General features: G+C 43.1%; 1 protein-coding gene across 3 annotated transcripts in view; it reads right to left on the bottom strand.

Moving 5' to 3' along the window:
• Positions 1-18,624, bottom strand: part of LOC115469120 (interleukin-1 receptor type 1-like) — a 128,630-nt gene that overhangs the window by 44,812 nt on the left and 65,194 nt on the right. For all 3 annotated transcript variants that reach the window (XM_030201442.1, XM_030201444.1, XM_030201443.1), the window contains 2 exons: positions 16,696-16,864; positions 3,440-3,505 (listed from right to left, as the gene is read on the bottom strand). In XM_030201442.1, coding sequence (XP_030057302.1) covers positions 3,440-3,505; positions 16,696-16,864 — 235 coding nt within the window. The remainder of the gene's footprint in view (positions 1-3,439; positions 3,506-16,695; positions 16,865-18,624) is intronic.

Genomic DNA, 18,624 nt, shown 5'->3' with positions numbered 1-18,624 from the left:
CAAAACACAGCTGCTAGGCTTATATTTGGTAAAACGCGATTTGAAAGCGCAAAACCACTCCACGAAAAACTACACTGGCTCCCAATTAAAGAATGCATCGCCTTCAAAATCTGCACCCTGGTTCACAAAATCATCTACAGAGAAGCCCCGAGTTACATGACAGACTTGATCGACTTACCAATTAGAAATACATCCGAATCAACACGATCTTATCTAAATCTGCACTACCCAAGCTGCAAAGGACTTAAATACAAAACAACTTACGCATCTAGTTTTTCCTGCATAAGCACACAACTGTGGAACACATTACCAAAAGCCTTGAAAACGACGTACGACCACCTAAACTTCCGGAAATCACTAAAAAACAACCTGTTTGAAAAGGCATTCCCTACCGATCCAACTTAAATGCCTAATCTCTGCAATACAACCAAACTAAAGCACATAATGGACATAACACAACTCTTCTGTTCTCTCTTTTTTTTTTTTATTATTTCTTTATTCATATATTTCCATATATCATCACAATACGTGAATATGCAATCGGCATTTATACAAAAGGCAAAAATAAAGAGAAATATCATTAACAGCCTTTCTGTCCACAAGTTTAGGAAATTTTGGAATCCAAGAATTTAGAATTTAAAGTAAAACATATAGCAATAATTAAGGACTAATGGTTGCAACCTCTGGTTCAGACCCCAGCCTGCATTTAGGGAGGGCACACAACATTCAATTCCACTCTAGCATCTAGAAATTGTTTTAACTGTTTTGGGTCTACAAATTGAAACTGTTTACCCTCAAGCATTACATTACAATAACAAGGAAAACGTAATATAAAAGTTGCTCCCAGTGCCACCACCCTAGGGCGGAGTTCCAAAAAGGCCCTCCGTCTCATCTGTGTAGGCCTTGAGAGATCAGGAAAAATTCGAATTTTTGAGCCCAAAAACAGATTTTCTAAGTGTCTCAAGGAAAGCCTTAATACGGCATTCCTATCAGGCTCCAGCACAAAAGTAACAAGCAGAGTCAACCTCTGAGTAATTATCTCCAATGAACTTTCAAGGAAAGAAGTAAGATCCATTCCTTCCCCTGCTATCGGGGGATTTTCTTCCACCACTCCTGATGTAATAAGCCCGAGTAAGGGGAGGCAGTGAGTCTTTATCCATTCCAAGAATGTCAATCATATATTTTTTAACCATGTCCAAAGGGGAAATTAAAGGCGATTTGGGAAAATTAAGAAACCTGAGGTTTAATCTTCTAGTCTGGTTTTCTAGGTACTCCAGTCTTTTATGTAGGAAATTATTATCCTTAACCAAAGTCGTTTCTACAGATCCCATTTCTTGAATTTTAATATTCACAGTCTCCAAATCTAAGGTTTGCTGTGCAGTCTTTTGCGCCTGAAGCAGGGCAGCCTCAAAAAGAGTCTTTATGTCAGAAGTATTCACTTTTAAAGTAGTTTGCATAGAAGTGTGAATGCTGTAAACCATATCCCATAGTGACTCTAATGTCACAGTTGCTGGTCTATTCACACCACTAATGGCTGAAGAAGGGTGAGGTTGATCTTCAACACAAGCAAGTTTAGAAACTATATCCTGAGGCAATACCTTTGAAGCTGATTGTAGCAATAGTTCTCGGCGTTGAGATTCAGCCTCCGTTACTGCAGACACTCCCCTCAAACAGGTCGGGCTGAGCCCCTTCGGCTTCCTTCCATGTTAAGAGCTGCCAGCAACTCCCCTCCAGTCGTTCTGATTGAGCAACTCGTTCCACGGGGCTCAGGGAAGCCCCGTTTCCATTCTCAATCGACACCGAAGTGCCGAGAGTTGCAGAGGGGGTCGAAAAGCTCTGAGGACCTGGTTGCTGTCTGAAAAATTGCAAAGTTGTCTGCCTCGTCGCTGAAGAAGTCACAGGAGCTGAGGGATGTTCCTTCACTTTTCCCCTCCGTTTCCCCATGCTTAATGAGGCGACAGAGGTGCCGTAGAGGACCTACAAACAGAGCAACTTCCAGGAGCTAACACAGGTGCGTCCATTCACAACGCCATCTTGGAATCAGCCTCAACTCTTCTGCTCTCTGATTCCCTAATGTGGCTGTGCCTCATGAACTTGATCTTACCCACATCACCCTGTATTTGTTCACACCGGAGCCTGCAAAGGCCTCTCCAGTACTATGTAAGCCACATTGAGCCTACAAATAGGTGGGAAAATGTGGGATACAAATGTAACAAATAAGTAAATAAAACACAGTTTCTATCATAGCGCATGTAATTCTCCTAGATAAGGAATGTAAACATTGTAACAATAAAACCATATAAATTGTAGCAGCGTCAACATTGGTACAATAGGAACCTTATAAAATGTAACTGCTCACCTGGGGTGTTCAAGGACCAAAACTTCTTTCCTATAAAGTAGGATAGTCGTTCTGATTGATATGTTTATGTATGTTCAATACAGACCCCTGACGCAGGCGCTGAGCGCCAAAACATGGCCCGTGTCGGGTCTATTTTGGAATATTGACAGTTATTAATAAAGAACCGTGTCCCATTTCCGAAGGCTCTCGGTGCTTTTGTGGTATTTTGGACCCTCTCCACACGGTTTTCAGATGAGAAGACAGGACAGGTAGTGATGTTCTCATATCAGAAGCCAAGTCAAGAATCAGGAAAGAAAGCCCTACGCAATTCAAAGTAGAAATCCACAACAGGAGTAGGGGTAGACAAAAAAAAAAAAAAAACCTCCAGCAATCAACTGGTAGACAACAAAACTTTATTGGAAAAGCACCAATGACTGCTAGAGATTTTTTGATCTACCTCTATTATAAAGATCAGTACATCAGTGACCCAGTTTACTAAGATTAACAACGGTGAGGGTAGTTGAGCAAAACATTTCACTTCCACCATCTCCTCAGAAATGTAATCGCTTTATCATTCATGTTTTTATTTCAATGATTTGCTTCAAACAGGAAACGTATTCAACTCTTTTTTTTCTCCATACTACAAATTTAGTAAAGGAATAATCCACACTCTCAAAATAAAAATAAAATGTCTAACTTCTCTGCAGCATTCCAAACAGCAAGCAGTATTTATGACGTCTTTTCTCCTACTTAATTTACAATAATCAAACATATAAACGGCAAGTGACCGACTCACCTGCAAATGCGCAGTAGAGTCGGAATGCTGAGAGTGTAGAAGTCCAAGCCCCGCCTCCACCAGCAGTACAGCCCAATAGGGAGGAGGGCTTGGACATGGGCATGAAAATCGGAGGAAGAGGGAGCAGGGAGGGAAGGAGGGGCGGAACTGGGGGGGACAGCAGAGGAGAGAGCAGGGTTGGTGGACGGGGGGGGGGGGGGGAGGCAGGCAGGCCATAGGAAAACAAAAAACTAGCCCGTTGCTACGGGCTTAACGGCTAGTGGTAACATAATATATAGGCAAAAAAACACTGCAAAATCTCTTACCAATCTCTACTTCAATTGAGTTGTTTCTGGGGTAAGTAATTACTGCTGGTTTCTTCTCTTTAGAGACTTAAAAAAAAAAAAAAGAAGCAACATAAAGGATTACAGTACATGAAGTCAAAGCAACAATTATTCAAGAATTTTCTTCTTAATGCATTTACCTGTTTTGAATAGGTCAAGATAAGTATTAAAATGTTTTAATTTTTTAATGGATGCTAACAAACGCCATACTAACAAAGATGTTCCCCAAATATTTTTAAAAATCCACTCACACAGTAACGGTTCCCTCAAAGATAAAAGGGACACTTTTACTAAAATGAGTTTAGCACTTAACACGTGGTTTACTGTGCAATAGCTGCTAGTGCACAACCACGTTAACAGGTTTTGCAGTATTTTAGCAGTTAACAAGTGGTAAACTGAACATTTAAGTGCTTTTTGTGTTAGGGGGCTGGCTATGTGTTTTCTAAGCATTTTGCAGGTAGCGTGTCTAGTACAGGCCCACTTACTGCCTCATAAATAGGAGGAGCTAAGTGCTTCTGAACTAAGTCCAATCTCAGTACCGCATGCTACCTGGAATTGTAATGTAGGATGTGTAGAACAAAATGGAAATGTAAAACAACAGTTGCTGAATTAGATGCCCAGCCACTGAGCAGTAACTTCTTGCGTTAAACAGCAGGAACTGCAAAATCTTAATGCACTGTAGTAAAAGGGTCCCAAAGGGAGAAAACCTCTACAATAAAATAATGTTTCTGCAGCACCACACACTTCTAATAATTGGTTTCCACAGGTCCTTTGAAAATGCTGTCATTTACAAGCATGTATTGGCTCAACATTAAACCTATTCAGTTATGGATTCCACCCACTTAGGGAGTAAAGACAACACAGGTGTCCTCATGAATGCCAGTGTGCAGATCTCATAAAAGTGGATAGAAAAAATTATGTCTTACCTGATCATTTTCTTTCCTTTACTCCTAGCAGACCAATCCAGAACTAATGGGTTATGCCATTGACCAGAGGACGGAAAAAGAGAAACAAAGTAGTTCCATGGGACTCACCCCTAAAGGGGATTGTGCAGCCATAGAATGCTCAGTACTTCAAATATCCAAGCAATTGTGCTCATATCCATATTGTCAGTCAAGACTGAATATTAAGGAAAACTGCCACACTCATGTCCACAGAGTCCATCTATCAGCCAGGTAGGCATAGATTCTATGGTCCAGGGGTGTAGCCAGACCTCGGCGGGAGGGGAGTCCAGAACCCGAAGTGGGGTGCACAGTTTAGCTCGCCTCCCCCAGCCGCCGACCCCCCCCCCAATCACTTTGGAGCCCCCCCCCAGGTACCTTTGCTGGTGGGGGGTCCCCAAACCCCGCCAGCTGATTCTTCAGCACTGGTCGACTCCAGCGCCTTCGCTGATGATCTGTTTCCGACTCCTGACGTCCTGCATGCACGTCGTGTGGGTTGCCCCGTGCAGGACGTCAGGAGTCAGAAACAGGTCATCAGCGAAGGCGCCAGTCGACCAGTGCTGAAGAAGACCGGCTGGTGGGGGTTGGGGACCCCTGCCAGCAAAGGTACCTGGCGGGGGAGGGTTGGCATCAGCGGGAGGGGGGATCGAAACTTAAGTGGCGGGGAGGGTCAGCGGCAGGGGGGTAAAAAGTAGAGGGGGCCAGGGCTTAATCTGTGGGGGCCCATGCCCCCGTGGCCCCACCTAGCTATGCCCCTGCTATGGTCATGTAGTACTTTGATTATGTCAGGATGTACGTGATGCGAAGCACATGATGGTAAGATGAAAGTAACAAAAGCGACATCTAGAAAATGGGAAACAGAGAAAAGAACAATGCACAAAGAAAACAAATTTTGTTGTAATCAGGGATGGTTTCTGGACTGGTCTGGTAGGACTATAGTAAAGAAAATGATCAGGTAAGGACATAATTTTTCCTTCTTTATCATTCATACCAGGCCAGTTCAGGACTAATGGGATGTAGCAAAGCAGTCCTCAATGGAAAGAGAAGCACAAAGGAAACAAAACCATCCTCGGTGCAAAAAGTTAAAAATCTACAGATAACAGAGGAAAAACCAGAGGATTGACAGTAGAGAACACCGATACAGGACCAGTAGGCCAACTGAGTCTGCCCTCTAGAAAGTTCCCAATGTCAAAGACATTCAAATGAAAGAAGGGCTGGAAACAAAGACATAATGGAAAATTAATGGAAAAAAGTCTGGAGAAAGACATCCACTATTTTTTTTTTTACAACATTTGTACCCCGCGCTTTCCCACTCATGGCAGGCTCAATGCGGCTTACATGGGGCAATGGAGGGTTAAGTATTGGCCACAGAGCAGCATTTAACAATTTATTAAAAGAAATGATGTGCTATGTTCTAAATGTCATACACCTCAAAGGGAGCAAGGAAGGCAGGAACCCAGTGGAGTGCAGCTAGGAAGAAATTTGGCCAGAGAGAGACAGATCTAACTTTAGCTGAGTAGGAGAGATACCTTGAAAAGCCAATCATAAACTTGAAGGAAGCAGAGGAAGGGAAAAATTAAACTAGAATTTGAATTCTAGAGGTTGCTAACCCCAGGTGAAGGACAGCGAACGCTGCAATATGCTGAAGAGCAAGGCCTCCCTTTGCTCTCTAGGGGGCTGGGAAGCAGCAGAAATGGAGATGGTAGAATAAGCATGCTCTACAAGATTCCCAAACAAAAGAGATTTAGATAGTCATAAAGGAAAGCAAGGTGAAAGTAGATAGTAAACATCATCCTTACACAGGAATATGAAAGGCCTGACACATTAAACGACCATACCCAACAGTAAAAGGCAAGAAGTTCTGAGAAAATTAGATTAATAACCTGTTCCACCTAGACATAAAATATCCGATTGGATTTGAGAATGTGGCTCTAGGAGCATGATACTAAAGCCTACTGACACTGGATGCAATGATAGGTATATGTAGGATGACTTGAGGACTCTCCAAATACAGCAGACTAACAGCAGAAGCAGACGAGGACTACAGTGTCAAAAACATCAAATGTCCTCAGTATCTTATAGATTATTTTTCTTTTAAAAGAATGTCAGCTGTTGCAAACACAGAGAAATCTCTTGGTTAATGCCCAGCTGAAGCACCAGGAAACCAAACTACCTAGATATGGACAAGGTAGCCGATTCCACCATTAAAAAGAGGGACGTTACTACACCTACTATCAAAAGAGTTACAACAACTATGACAGAAAAAGAGCCAAGACAACTGACTCATCTATGATTGCAATAATATCCACCCTACTAATCCCAGAGTTTTTGGAGCTACATAACACCTGATTGGTGCAATCATGGAGCAACAGTAGAATCGTAACGGCTAGTGAAACTGTGGCATACAGCAAGCCGGTGATGCTCAGCAATACCACTGCGTGGTGCCACCATGCAGTAGCATTGACTGATGCAGCTGTGTGACACATCCAGCTGGTGCAGCTGAGCAATCAGGCCAGCAAATGAAGTATTGCCATCTAGCTGGCAAGAGTAGCTAAGAAAAATAGCTGGCTAGTGTAGTTGTGTAATGAAGCTCGCTGAGGTAGCTGTACAATACGGCTAACTGGTGCTGCTGGTGAATATAGATGGCTACTGTAGCTAGGCAAATTAGCTGGCTGGTGCAACTAAGTAATACAGCTGGGTGGTGCGATTATGCAAAACTCACAGGTTGGAGTAGCTGAGTCATAAGGATGACCAAGTCCAGCATAAAGTAAGGATGTCTGGATAGGAGAGTAAACAGAGATGATTTGTGCAGCTGTGCTAAATGACTGTGATATAACTGAACCATACAAAGAGAAAAAGTAGAGGCGCAAAGAAATCTGCTGGACCATTATGCAACAATTCACTCTGATCATGCTTAGTAACATCCCTGGTTGGTGTCAACTGGTAGCTAGTACCACTGTGCAACACCTGACTGTAACATTAGTATTTGCTATACAGCCTAAACTGAAAAACAGAGCTAAGCGGTTTACATTAAAAGAAATATTAAAACAAAGGACAAGAAAAGAACTCCAATAAAAATAGAAAAGAGGGGAAAAAGTAAACAACACAAATACCATTCAAGAATCAAAAAAACAAAATCAGAAAGATGGAGGGGGAAAAAAGGCAAGAAAGGAAAGGAATGAGGGCATAAGTACATAAGAATTGCCATACAGAGACAGATCAAAGGTCTATCAAGCCCAGCAACCTGTTTCCAACAGTGGCCAATCCAGGTCACAAATACCAGACAAGATCCCAGAAAAAGTACAAAACATTTTATGCTGCTTATCCCAGAAAAAAGCAGTGGATTTTCCCCAAGTCCATTTTAATAATGGTCTATGGACTTTTCCTTTAGGAAGCGGTCCAAACCTTTTTTTAAACCCTGCTAAGCTAACAGCCCCACATTCTCTAGCACTAGAACTCAATTTGCACAACGTCATCACAACTCAAAAGCCTGCTTGAACAACCAGGTCTTTACTGCAGTTTTGGCAATGGGAGTTTTCTGGAACATGTAAGGGAAGACAGATGAAGTGAAATCAAATGGCTCAATTGTAAAAAAATTAAAAGGGAAAGTTTACCCTGACCAGAGCACTCAGGCCTAAGGGGACTGATAAGCCTTGGAAAAACAAAGAAACCTTAAAAGTGCTGAAAATGCTATGGAAAATAAAAGGATGAAACAAGAGAGAGTAGTGGTCCCGTGCAGCACTTACAAAAATGAGAAAAGGAAAATGAAGGTCGCAAGCCTAAAAGGACGCAAGCTTTAGAGAGAAAGTCCTCGCTGCTCCACAGATGGAGAGACTATCTGGACCTGTGTAGTGGCAGCGGGTGGGAAGGTACACATGCATCCATGGTGCGGTCTTCCAAAAGCTTCTGGAACAGTTGCTGGGAAGTTCTCTGCGCTGGGCTCCACTGAATGATGTCACCCATTTGTGAATATATTGCGTCTTGTTACTCTCAAAGAATATAGGTTTACTTTACTGCAACATCACTATTTGTTAGAGAGGAAGAATTTCTCCTTCGACCGATTCTATAATCGGAAGAGGAGACTAGTTTTGGAGGGAACTTGCAAGGGGTATAGAACCCTGAGCAAAATTTAGGTCTTTGCCTTTGGCACCTAGCCTCCCCAGCCACTGATCTTATTTTATATATAAGGGAAGAGCCTATCCAGCTCAAAGGGCTTAGTCATTTAAAGCCCAAGCAATCATAGGAGATAGAGGTACCCGGCTGTCCTAGCCAGGACAATCAAAAAGGAGAAACCTAGGAGACTTTAGCAGTAACAGCAGCCATTTAAGATCTGTACTGCCACCAGGACAGTAGAAACAGGAAACTTCCTGTGTCAACTCCTGAGGCAAAGGAGAAAGGCAAAACTGGGCAAAGTTGTATATTTCCAGCAGGGTGCCCAGAACCACCTATCTATAGAGGATCCTGGAACAGCTCCAGAAGCTTAAAAACATAAGAACCAGTTACAGCTTCTTGGAATTAATTCCCCTTATACCTTCGTACAGAACTTTCTTTCAAGGTTTTCAAATCTGGATTGAAGGATTGGATCTTTACCCAAGCCTTTCACCCATCCTAGGTTCTCCTTCTGGGGTTGGCCACAATTGCCTTACTATTCTCTTTTTCTGTGACACTCTCCCCCACTCCCCCTCTCTACACTCCCTTGCCTGTCCACAACCCACCCATGACCCTAGCCAATATAGTTTGAAGTGTGCTTGCTTTTTGCTGTCTGTATATCTGTCCTGCCAATTTATTGTAGTTCTTTTCCTTTTTCATATGATTTGTAATTTTAATTCATGTAAACTATCAAGTCAGCCTAGGTGGTATAGTAAATTTCTAATACAGTATAAACTCTAAACATATCTCCTGTGGACCAACACACATCCCACCAGGACCAACTTACCTGCAGCACTGTTTTGGAGCATAAGAATCCTTGAGTCTCTCAGCACCACTAATAAGACTGAGTGGCCGATGCACAGCAGTACATGAGAAAATTTACCGGGTCACAAACAGCGACCGATGCACAAAAGGGATCATATGCAAATGAGATACACGGATCCCCTTTTGAGCATCATTCACTGTTTGTGGCAATCTGTTATATTGTTCTGGAAGCTAAAGCGAGTACGCCAACTCTTCCAGAGATCACTCTTTAGAAAAATGGTACAATCATTGGTGCTTTGTCATATGGACTACTGCAATGGTACGTTAGCAGGGTGCAAGGGCTTTGTTCTGAGGAAACTACAGACTGTACAGAATACGGCAGCGAGACTTGTCTTCCATAAAGCCCGGTTCGATAGCGCAAAGCCACTTCTTGCAAAACTTTACTGGCTTCCGATCAAGGAGCACATTGAATTTAAGGTTTGCACTATGGTTCACAACATCATCTATGGGGATGTCCCAAGTTACATGCTACACATGATTGACTTGCCAGTCAAAAATGTTGACCCGTCCTCAAGATTGCATCTCACCCTGCACTACCCCAGCTGGAAAGGCTGTAAGCACGGAACTATTCAGGCGACAAGCTTTCCCTTCATCAGTACACAACCCTGGAATGCACTTCCTAGAGACACAATCAGACTAAGAGACTACCTTACCTTCCGCAGGGCCCTAAAGACGCATCTGTTTGCCAAAGTATTTTCTCTAGGAATAACATAGGACTATAGTCTATGCCGGCTGGCATACGTGGATCCGTTTAGTTCTATTCTTCTAAACTGATACATGTCATTATTCTTTCTTTCTTGCCCTTCTACTCCACCATTCTCATTTGTTTCTGTTCTCACCTGGAGTTCTCTTTCTCTCTCCGGATTATGTAAACCACATTGAGCCTGCATCTTTGTGGGGATAATGTGGGGTACAAGTACATTAATAAATAAATATTCATTTGACAGCTCCGAGTCACAGACAGCCCGATGAGTTCTTTTGAGTTACACGGGGAAAGGGGGCTTCACCGGAGTCCAGGGGAACCCCTTGTGAGCCCCCCCCCCCCCCCCGCACTACTCAAGAAACTCCCTGGTGATCTACTGCCCCCTAGTAGTCCGGTGGACCCCCCCCAGGCAAAATCAACCTGGTGGTCCAGTGGACCCAATCCCCCCAGACACCCTCCAGCAAAGGTCTATCCTGGTGGTCTAGTGCTCCCCCCCCCCCCCTCCCCATACCTTACAAAGTTGAAGGCAAGAGATCAGGAGCAACACCACCATTCCTCCTGCTTCTGGGCCTGCCTGGTGGTCTGGAATGCACTGAGTGGGGTTAAGCACCATATAAGGAGTTTTCCCTTATAAGGTGTTTAGCCCCACCCAGTGCATCCAAGACCACCAGGGTAGATCAGGTTCCAGTGGACCACCAGGGTGATTTTGCTTCTGGGGGGGGAGGGGCAGGGACCACCAGGGAATTTTTAAAATATTTAGGGGGGGGTGCCTGGGGAAGAAGGGAGGGGTGAAGTATGGAGCACAAGCTGGCAGCCTTTGCAGCTGTCTGTGTTTCTTTTCTCTCCAACAGCTCCAGAGCTGCTGTAAAATTAGCTCATTAAAGCTAGGCACTCTGGAGATGTGAATCGCCCAGAAAGCTCATTAGAATACATTTGCATGGGGTTCTCGGTTGGTTGCTAATGGCACACATTACAGCCATAGATAACCCGTTTGTGCATTACTTACAAAATAGTTTGCTTTAGACTGGTTACAATCAGACTAAAGCAAACGTTCCCAAACACAGTAAGCTTTGTGCATCAGGGTGTCAGTGAGACTCTTCTTTAAAACTACTACCTGCTATACTCTTAGGCCCAGATGCATTAACCAAACGTTAAAAAATCAAAAACGTAAAAGTCCTTAACGAATTTTTAAAAACGAACAATGCACCAAAAAAACAAGTCACACATGTTCGCTGCGGTATTTGAAAGTACAATGCATCAAACATGGTGGAATCCCCGTTGGTAATCGGCCCCTAAAGCATGCGCACAGCAGCCAAGCCTTATGCTGGCTGCTCTGCGCATGCCACAAGCGTCAAAAAACCCAAAAAAACCAAAACACAAACACGTGGATCGGGAGGGGACAAGGACGCTCGTCAGGAGCGTCCTGTATGTACGGCCTTGCCCCCCCCCCCCCCCCCCCCGCCTGTGCTCGCCGCTGCTCCCGCTTCCGCCCCCAGCATTAAATTAAAAAACAAAAACCAAACCTTTTGGAGCCCCGGCCCCCCTCCCTTCCTGTCTCTCAACTCTCTCTCCACACAGCCCGCCTTCCGCCATCCTCCGCCGCCCCTTTGAGATCATCACCGCCAATCCCTCCCCTCCACCGGCCCCCCCTCCGCATTACCGGGCCCGTGCAGCGCCTCTCACCTCTGTATGAAGGCGCTGCATGAGCAAGAAGACCATCAGATCGCTGCGGTCTTCAGGACGTCTCGGCGGCGACGACCTCAGGGGGGGCGGGGCTGTGTGGAGAAAGAGTTGAGAGACAGGAAGGGAGGGGGGGCTGGGGATCCTAAAGCTTTGATTTTGTTTTTTAATTTAATGGTAGGGGAGGAAGCGGGGAGCAGCGGCGACCACGGGCGGGCGGGCGGTGGGGCAAGGCCGTCCCATAAAGGACGCTCCTGACAAGCGCCTTTGCCCCCTCCCGAACCTTTTTTTTTTTCACTTTTATATTGATGCAGGGGGAGCAGCAGTGACCTCGGGCGTCAATAAAAGACGCCCCTGACGCGCGTTTTCGCCCCCTCGCTTTTTTTTTTGTTTTTTACATTAAAATTTTTAGTCGGACAGCCCTAAAAACAGGTACAGACCTGTCGTTAGCTTTCCAGCAGTTTTCCAGCGTTAGGGCAGTCGGAAAACTTTGATGCATCTTGTTTTAATAGGGTTTCTACACAATTTGCTCATCTGCATTCCGTTTTCGTTTTCTGCTACCGTCGTCGGAAAATGGCCTTTAATGCATGCCACGGTTCGAAAATTCTTCGTTAAAGGGTCGTTAAAGTTTAGTGCTCTGGGCCTTAGTGAGGAAACGTTACGAAGAAAGTACAGGAATACACTAACACAGAGAAAGATTGATAAGGCGATAGAGACTGTAAATATTAACTGCTTACTGATTCGGCCATAAATGCTTCCTCTGCTATTGTACTGTCCTGGTTAATTGCCTAAATATATACCAGCAGTCACACGCTTATATAGCGTACTTATGTAGAAGTTTATTTTAGAAAGTCTGGTAATTACATGTGTATCTATGTTTTTTGTTTATTTGTTTTTTTAAGAGATGTGGATTGGGAAGTCTATGGTCAGGAAGAAATTATACACATGCATTCCTGTATATGCTAAGACACATTGATGTCGAGATTTACATCTGATCATATCCATGTATACGTTGTGGCAAAGTGTGCCTTTGAGCCGGAAGGCTACATTTACATCTTGCCCAAATACCTTGCCTCAACATGTAGGTGAGCTGAACCAACCCCAATCACAGCCCATTCCTCCCCACCCTTGATCCAATCCCACTTTGGAACACTACTGCTACTACTTGACATTTCTAGAACCTCCCGATCCCCTCTTGAAATCATCTCAATGGAAAGCCCCTCATAGCAGCCCCGAACCCAATGCTCACCCCGCAGGGCTTCTAGAAGGTCTAAAGGAAGAGGCCAGGAGAAAACTCCCTCTGCCCTTGTCCAGCTCCAGAAACAAAATGGAACCCATATACCCTAGCAGTAGTACCAGACTATCACTAAGGGGTCAAGGATGCCATCCTGTTACTTGCTAGGGTATTACCTCAGATCCTTAACACTACAACATTGTCTCGATCAGATCTCGTTATTGCTCACAGAGCATTGGCTGGTTGTAAATATACCAAAATCTACTGCATGCTCGATTATGGAAGTTCAAATCGTCCTGCTCTATTCGGAGTCCAAGTAATGGCTATACATTCCTTCAAATATTTAGGACTTGTGATTTGATTGTTATCAAATTTTACTTCCGCAGAAAGTTTCTAACATAGTTAAAGAGTTAAGACTCTTTAAGGGGTCTTTTGGATGAAAAGGATCTACATTATTCAATTCATGCACTACGATTTACACTGGGCTATCCAATACTAGTTTAAAATGATTGCAGACATTACAAAATACGTATGTTTGTTGGGCAAGGAACAATAAAAGGATCATATCAAACCCCAACCCCCCCACCCACCTTATTCATGCACTGTCATTGGTTACATGTCAAGAACACAAGTAGTTTTAAATTGTTATTTAACCTCTTTTGCATCATTGCACATTCTTAAAAGAGCCTTAAGATCTATTTTGGATTGTAGAATGGCAACATCCCAACCACCTAGTGTTCAGTGGGTAATACAGGAATGTGATTTTCTTCTGACTGGCATCTTCTTTATGAAAACTGGAACCTTTACAGATTCAAGCAGAAGGTAGTTTGGGGTTTTGTTTCTTTTTTTAATATAAGCTTTTATTGAAGATCTTTTTTTTTTTTTTTTTACAATGACCTTTGGCACCCTAACTCAAAGGATGAGCTGGCTTCTTGTAGCACACCTAGGATGATTGTATGATGATGGTTCTGATGTTAAATGTTATTTATTACTAGGTTACTTGTTTGTGTGTTTTGTATGAATGGGTTAGATACTGTCCTGTCATATTTTGTAGTTCATTTCTTGTACTTATATTTTAATTTTTGTATACTGCTGTGATCTGTATAAGCCAGATGGAATTTCCAATTTTAACAATGAACCATTTTTATTCCTAGAGGCAGGCTGAGAAGACATGGAAGGGGACAGCACCCAACTCTTGCCCCCAGCCCAACAGGATTCCATTTGGGTAAGCCATGATGGCGAGTAGGTGGTCCAAAGGATGGGGGGGGGGGGGGGGGGTTTGGGCTGCTAGGAGGGGCTTGCCATCAGGAGAGGGAGAGGAGTATTCAAGAAAGTGTCATAGGGATTTGAGGTTCTGATTGGATGGTCTGTAAATGGATCTGTGTTCCATGGGAGATACACATGTAGATGAGCAAAATGGCTGCCTTACATATGTATGTGTTACCATGCACAGGTACAGGGGTTGCTGTTTTGCAGCCTACACGTGGAAGTAGTGGCGCACACACACACACACACACGTAAAACCTAGACATTGCCAGCACCTAAACTACACATGTTTTCCCAGGGACAGAGATACAGTGGTGGAAATAAGTATTTGATCCCTTGCTGATTTTGTAAGTTTGCCCACTGACAAAGACATGAGCAGCCCATAATTGAAGGGTAGGTTATTGGTAACAGTGAGAGATAGCACATCACAAATTAAATCCGGAAAATCACATTGTGGAAAGTATATGAATTTATTTGCATTCTGCAGAGGGAAATAAGTATTTGATCCCCCACCAACCAGTAAGAGATCTGGCCCCTACAGACCAGGTAGATGCTCCAAATCAACTCGTTACCTGCATGACAGACAGCTGTCGGCAATGGTCACCTGTATGAAAGACACCTGTCCACAGACTCAGTGAATCAGTCAGACTCTAACCTCTACAAAATGGCCAAGAGCAAGGAGCTGTCTAAGGATGTCAGGGACAAGATCATACACCTGCACAAGGCTGGAATGGGCTACAAAACCATCAGTAAGACGCTGGGCGAGAAGGAGACAACTGTTGGTGCCATAGTAAGAAAATGGAAGAAGTACAAAATGACTGTCAATCGACAAAGATCTGGGGCTCCACGCAAAATCTCACCTCGTGGGGTATCCTTGATCATGAGGAAGGTTAGAAATCAGCCTACAACTACAAGGGGGGAACTTGTCAATGATCTCAAGGCAGCTGGGACCACTGTCACCACGAAAACCATTGGTAACACATTACGACATAACGGATTGCAATCCTGCAGTGCCCGCAAGGTCCCCCTGCTCCGGAAGGCACATGTGACGGCCCGTCTGAAGTTTGCCAGTGAACACCTGGATGATGCCGAGAGTGATTGGGAGAAGGTGCTGTGGTCAGATGAGACAAAAATTGAGCTCTTTGGCATGAACTCAACTCGCCGTGTTTGGAGGAAGAGAAATGCTGCCTATGACCCAAAGAACACCGTCCCACTGTCAAGCATAGAGGTGGAAATGTTATGTTTTGGGGGTGTTTCTCTGCTAAGGGCACAGGACTACTTCACCGCATCAATGGGAGAATGGATGGGGCCATGTACCGTACAATTCTGAGTGACAACCTCCTTCCCTCCGCCAGGGCCTTAAAAATGGGTCGTGGCTGGGTCTTCCAGCACGACAATGACCCAAAACATACAGCCAAGGCAACAAAGGAGTGGCTCAGGAAGAAGCACATTAGGGTCATGGAGTGGCCTAGCCAGTCACCAGACCTTAATCCCATTGAAAACTTATGGAGGGAGCTGAAGCTGCGAGTTGCCAAGCGACAGCCCAGAACTCTTAATGATTTAGAGATGATCTGCAAAGAGGAGTGGACCAAAATTCCTCCTGACATGTGTGCAAACCTCATCATCAACTACAGAAGACGTCTGACCGCTGTGCTTGCCAACAAGGGTTTTGCCACCAAGTATTAGGTCTTGTTTGCCAGAGGGATTAAATACTTATTTCCCTCTGCAGAATGCAAATAAATTCATATACTTTCCACAATGTGATTTTCCGGATTTAATTTGTGATGTGCTATCTCTCACTGTTACCAATAACCTACCCTTCAATTATGGGCTGCTCATGTCTTTGTCAGTGGGCAAACTTACAAAATCAGCAAGGGATCAAATACTTATTTCCACCACTGTATATCTGTTTTAAATGGGGCCTATATGTGCACACCTGCTTTTCTAAAAACATGCCGTAAATCTACACATGGTCACGTCCACATGCATTTTTAGGGTCGCATGACCTATCTAAAATGTGCCTGCACAGTGAGTTAAGTAAATTTGTCAGTTCAGAACACCAATACAGGAGTGGTCTGCATTATTGACTGTATGACGTGAACAGCATGTGTGGTCTAACTAAATACGGCCTCCCAGTTTCTTCCAGTTCCAGCCCTGGTCCCAAACCAATAAATTCATTATGTAAGCAGTCCCCCACACAGACTCTGGGGCCACACACCAGTGGCCTGCCTTACACTTAAAAAAAATTAATCTTTTGGGAGAAAGTATCATTAATTCAAGAGGCTTTACAATATATAATTACAAAATACATATGAACATTAATAATCATAATAAATGTATAAAATGTAAAATAAAAAAAACAAATTGGAAAATTACAAGAAAATACATAATATGTAGTCTCCAGGATAGCTCCTTTGAAAAAAAAAAAAAAAATATTTACCAATCACATTCCAGTCAATAGTACGTGAGAGGTTATAAAGTTTCCCATCATACTCGTATGTTGTTTCACAGGTGTAGTTCCCTTCATCACCTTTAGTCATGTTTTGTATAGTGAGTTCGAAGCCCACAGCCTGAAACCTTGAACTTATAGTATTCAGAAGTTTACACTCCTAACAAAAATAAAAAATAAAAAAATAACAACATGATAAATTACTCAGGAAGCTATACAATACAGTCTTCTCTTCTGGACACACCACTTCAATTTATAGTCTTAACTTATAGTCAGTTATTCTAATTAGGATAATATGACAGGAGTTTTCATTGGAGTTTTAATTGCATTTAATTACTTACTGAGAAGCAAACACTAAATAAATCACACAATATACCATATAAACTTAAGGCTCTTTATATTACTCTAATATCTCTAGTACCTTAAGAACTTTTAATTAAAAAACTCACTACTACTAAGATGCAGACAACAGTCCAACAGCAAGAGGTGTGCTATCCAGTCTTTTGCATTGAGTGTCACATGTATGATTATCTCCCAGTTAGTGAGAGGTTATATGTGTGTGCTCGATGCAAACAGCTCCTAGCTCTCAGAGAACAAATCCTCTCTCTTGGGGCTAGAGTAACAGAATGGAGGAGCTGAGGGACACAGAAAGGTACATCAAGGAGGCCTACAGGAATGTTGTAGAGAAGACCCACCTCCAGTCTGGCAGCCCCTGTGCTGCCTTGGAGAAGGGAGGTCTCCTAAAAGGACAGCATCACCCTGGTGAAGTAGGAAGTAATCCTGTAGCCAGAATCTGCCCACCAGGGGATGCAATATCCTCTCACACCGAGGATGTGTCTCTAGGCGCTTCTGCCCAAGAGGGAAAGGTTAAGACAGCTGTTGTAGTTGGTGATTCGTTATTGCAGAAAAAGTGGGAGAGCGACCAAGGATACCAGAAACTGGAGGATGTTCGATAAAAAACAGTTTTATTGATAATTTGAAGACTCGACACAACATCGTGTTTCGGCTGACAGGCCTGCATCAGGAGTCTATAAAAACATACATTTATATAAAAAAATGGAAACAACTTCATTCATTTGGGTATTTTTCTGTCATTTTAATTTTTTATTTTATCAATTTTTTATTTTATTATTTTACTTTCCATCAGTTTTCGCCGCTTGCCTCTCTTTTTTCAGCGCACATTCGACATAATTTTTTTGGTTTAGCGCTGCCTTTTCATCATATTTCATCCAGTTTTCATTTCCCAGACAGCAGCCACCATCATCTTTAATTCAGACAGCGTTCGCTTTCGTTTTCTCGAAACTGGAGCATCACCACACATTTATGCACCTTTTCATCTTTGCATTATTTTTAGCACCATTACGACTTTCTGCATATCAATTTTCGCATTCCAATATGTTCTGTCATCCATCTCTTTCCTTCTTTTTCAAATTCGGTTCCTTTGCAAACGTCATTTCCGTTTCAGCGTTTTCTTTTTACCACACTTTTTTTCAGTACATCGTTTTGTGCTTTATCCACATTCTCAATGCTTTATTTTGGTTCTTTTTGTTTTTTGACACTATTTCTTTCATTTTTTCCTCAGTATCAACGGCACACAGTAGAGTGTGTCACTTCCGGTACAGAGTCATTGGCTTCCGTGTATTTCGGCTTTTTTTTTTTTGCGCCTTTTTCTGCTTATAGTGCCGGCTTTTTTTCAATGCACCTTTTTTCAAACTGCATTACGAACAGCGCACGCAGCGCATCTGACGGTAACTTTTTCCTAAATACAGTCTTTTTTAAAGGTTAGTATTGCAACTTTCTAAAGGCCAATATCACAATTACTTTTACCACTTAATCCTTTCATGTTTTATTTCTCTGCACCCTTTGCTTTAGTTGCATATAAGTGTTTATTTCCTTTTTTTGTTTTTTTCATTGCTTCAT

The sequence above is a fragment of the Microcaecilia unicolor genome, chromosome 4, assembly GCF_901765095.1.
Source record: "Microcaecilia unicolor chromosome 4, aMicUni1.1, whole genome shotgun sequence".
Classification (NCBI taxonomy): Eukaryota; Metazoa; Chordata; class Amphibia; order Gymnophiona; family Siphonopidae; genus Microcaecilia; species Microcaecilia unicolor.
The sequence above is the reverse complement of the archived record's forward strand: the minus strand, read 5'-3'. Positions and strand labels throughout refer to the sequence as shown.